Source organism: Vicia villosa, linkage group LG7 (genome assembly GCF_029867415.1).
Source record: "Vicia villosa cultivar HV-30 ecotype Madison, WI linkage group LG7, Vvil1.0, whole genome shotgun sequence".
Classification (NCBI taxonomy): Eukaryota; Viridiplantae; Streptophyta; class Magnoliopsida; order Fabales; family Fabaceae; genus Vicia; species Vicia villosa.
In genome coordinates, this window is record NC_081186.1 from 63145128 (window position 1) to 63148239 (window position 3112).

Here is a 3112-nt window from a genome sequence, read left to right on the forward strand (position 1 = left end):
TGTCGAGTCTCACTTCAAATAATTTCACAATAGTCTTGATCAACACCAAGTATCTTTTTCAAACTTCTTTTGTCACAATCAAAAACCTCAAAAAATGTTTTAACAATCGAATTGAGTCGAGTCCACAATGGATGAAATTAGAAGGGTTTGTACGTACTTGTACAAGTTGTTCTAAAACATTTAGGCGAAGGCCGTTAAGCCTTTGTTTGAATGTTTGTATCTCATTAAGGACTCCACAAAACTCAAGTCGTTTCAATCTCTTTCATCATCCAAGAGGGGTTTGTACGTACTTGTACGAGTTGCTCTTTCAAGCATTTAGGCGATGGCCGTTAAGCCTTTGTTTGAATGCTTGTATCCCATTAAAGACTTCATCAAGCTCAATTTAACAAATGCTCTTTCAAGTATTTTAGGCGATGACCGTTAAGCCATTGTTTGAATGCTTGAATTCCACTTTTTCCATAAAACAATTTTAGTTCAAAACTCATCTTTTATTTGCCCAATTGCAAATCTCGCCCAAGTGCGAACAACATTCAAAAACCTGTCTTCCCGCCCAAGTGCGATTAGACTCATCAAAGTCAATTAATAAGTTCGTAGTTCCTTAGAACTACAATCGCTCTGATTCTTCCATTGAAGATATGTAGGCACAAGACTCAATTGTCTTGGCGAGCACACTAATAAAAAATACCATTTCGTAGCCCCGAACTACGATTGCTCTGACTTTCCCATTGCACTAGGGAATACGTAGGCACAAGATACAAATGTCTTGGCGAGCACGATAATAAAAAACTTTAATTTTGTTTCTTTCTTATAATAATAAAACGCAAGTAAATAATAAGCTAACAATCGATCACGAAAATAACTAAATGGGTCCCATCGAGTACGATGGAAGTAAGGGGTGCTAATACCTTCCCCTTGCTTAACCGACTCCCGAACCCAAATTTGGTTGCGAAGACCATCTTTGTCCGTTTCATTTCATTTGTGGGTTTTATCAATATTTTCCCATTCCCATTGGAATAAATAAAATTTGGTGGCGACTCTGTTTTGTTACAAATTCGTGGCGATGATTTTTTGACCCGCGACAGGAGTGAAAAATATTTCGGTGTTTAATCTAGCTCTCCTTAACAAATGGAGATGGAGAATCCTTCAAGGAGATAACTCGCTTTGGTTTAAAGTGTTGAAGTCCCGGTATAGGGACTTATCGTCCCAAGTGTATAGCAGAGGGAATGGTGTAAAAAATTCTTTTTCTTTTTCCTCTTGGTGAAGGGACATTGTTAATATTGGCAAAGATTCCTTTAGGGACCCGATTGTAAATTGTTGTCTTTTCGAGATACATAATGATTTCATTACTCTGTTTTGGGAGGCGTTATGGATGGAGGGAGATTCTTTGAGGAATGTTTACCCAGAGTTATATGAGGTTTCGCTCTTAAAAGCAGTTTCGATTGGGGCGATGGGAGGGTGGATAGATGGTAATTGGCTTTGGGGTGATCTTGGTATTTCCGAGTCACTTTTGGTAGAGAGCGGTTTGTTGGGGAAGTACACTTTGTTACGGGATAGTTTATTGCATTCAAATGGTCCGATGGAAGTTCTCGGGAAAGATGAGGTGATGTGGATAGGTGGTGACAGTTTGGACTTCACGGTGGCTTCATGCTATGATTTCTATGAGAGGGATTTAATTCCTTTCGGTCCCTATTTTAAGTTTGATGAAGCTTATCGGCATTTTTGGAAAGCGGAAGTGCCTTTCAAAATTAAGCCTTTTGGTTGGAGACTTCTCCTCGATAGACTTCCTACAAAGGAGCTTTTGGTTTTTAGAGGTATTTCTATTCCTTTAGATAAATTAATGTGTACATTTTGTGGGTATGGTGTTGAGAATAGGAATCATTTCTTTTTTTGTTGTAGAGTGGTTAAGGATATATGGTTTGAAATTGCTCTTTGGGTGGGTAAATCGGTTAGTGCGGAGGGTGAATGTTTGTCGAATTTTATGGATTGACATTTTTTTATTTCGGTTACAAAAGGTGAAAGAAGGTAAGTTAGATGTTGTTTTGCTTGCTACTACTTGGTCTTTATGGTTGATAAGGAATGGAGTGTGTTTCCGGGAGGAGGGTTGGAATTTTAATGATACAATTTAGAATATAAAGATTCTAGTTTGGAAGTGGTCTTTTTGTGGGAAAATTACCCATGCCAATTATTCTTTTTATGAGTTTAGTAGAGATCTTATACTATTTCTCTCATAATCTTAATTGGTGTGTAATTTTCTTTTTGGGGGGGTTTGGATAGTGTCTCTTGTGTATAAAGGTTTGAGAACCCTTAGTTCTCCCTTATATATTAAAACAAATAATTAAAAATAGAAATTATTTATTAATTTAAAAACAAAAAAATATAAAAAAAATTAAGAAAGAGATGAAATATATACCTTTGAGTTAATGATGAAATTTAATTGGATGGAGAAAGAAGAGAGTGAATAAGGTGGTGGGTGGAGGAAGAAGAGAGAATGAGAAAATGAGAGAAAAAATGAAATAGAAAGAAGGAGAAGATGAATGGTTATGGAGACGAAAAAATGGTTTATATAATAAATTTAGTGACGTCATTTTCACGTCGCAATTTTGCCACATGAAAATCACGTCACAACCCTCAACAGTCACAATAGTTAATTATTCAACCTGCACAAAGTTCAAAACACATCACTTCAATGTCAACTATTTTTCCTCTAAAAAAAGTTGCAACGTGATAAACATGTCACAACATGATTTTTGAATTTTTCAAACTTCCCTCCTCTAGAAAGCTGCAACGTTTTAATTTTTTATTTTATAAAATATGTTGCGACGTGATTTTCACACCATAACTTTTGTTTAATAAAAAAAGAAAACTGATACACCATTTACTAATGTTACTCTGATTATTTTAAATGGTTTATATAATAAAGTTAGTGATGTGATTTTCACGTCGCAACTTTGCCACGTGAAAATCACGTCACAACCCCCAACAGTCATAATATTTAATTACTCAACCTGCACAAAGTTCAAAACACATCACTTCAATGTCAATTATTTTCCCTCTAAAAAATTTGCGACGTGATAAACATGTCACAACGTAATTTTTGAATTTTTCAAACTTC

At 35.6% G+C, this 3112-nt stretch overlaps 1 protein-coding gene across 1 annotated transcript; it reads left to right on the forward strand.

The window, feature by feature from the left end:
- The first annotated feature begins 1369 nt into the window (after window positions 1-1369).
- On the forward strand, window positions 1370-1987 carry LOC131619191 (uncharacterized). Its single transcript, XM_058890315.1, has one exon. It carries the CDS (start codon window positions 1370-1372, stop codon window positions 1985-1987), a length of 618 nt encoding a protein of 205 aa, XP_058746298.1.
- The last annotated feature ends 1125 nt before the right edge of the window (window positions 1988-3112 follow it).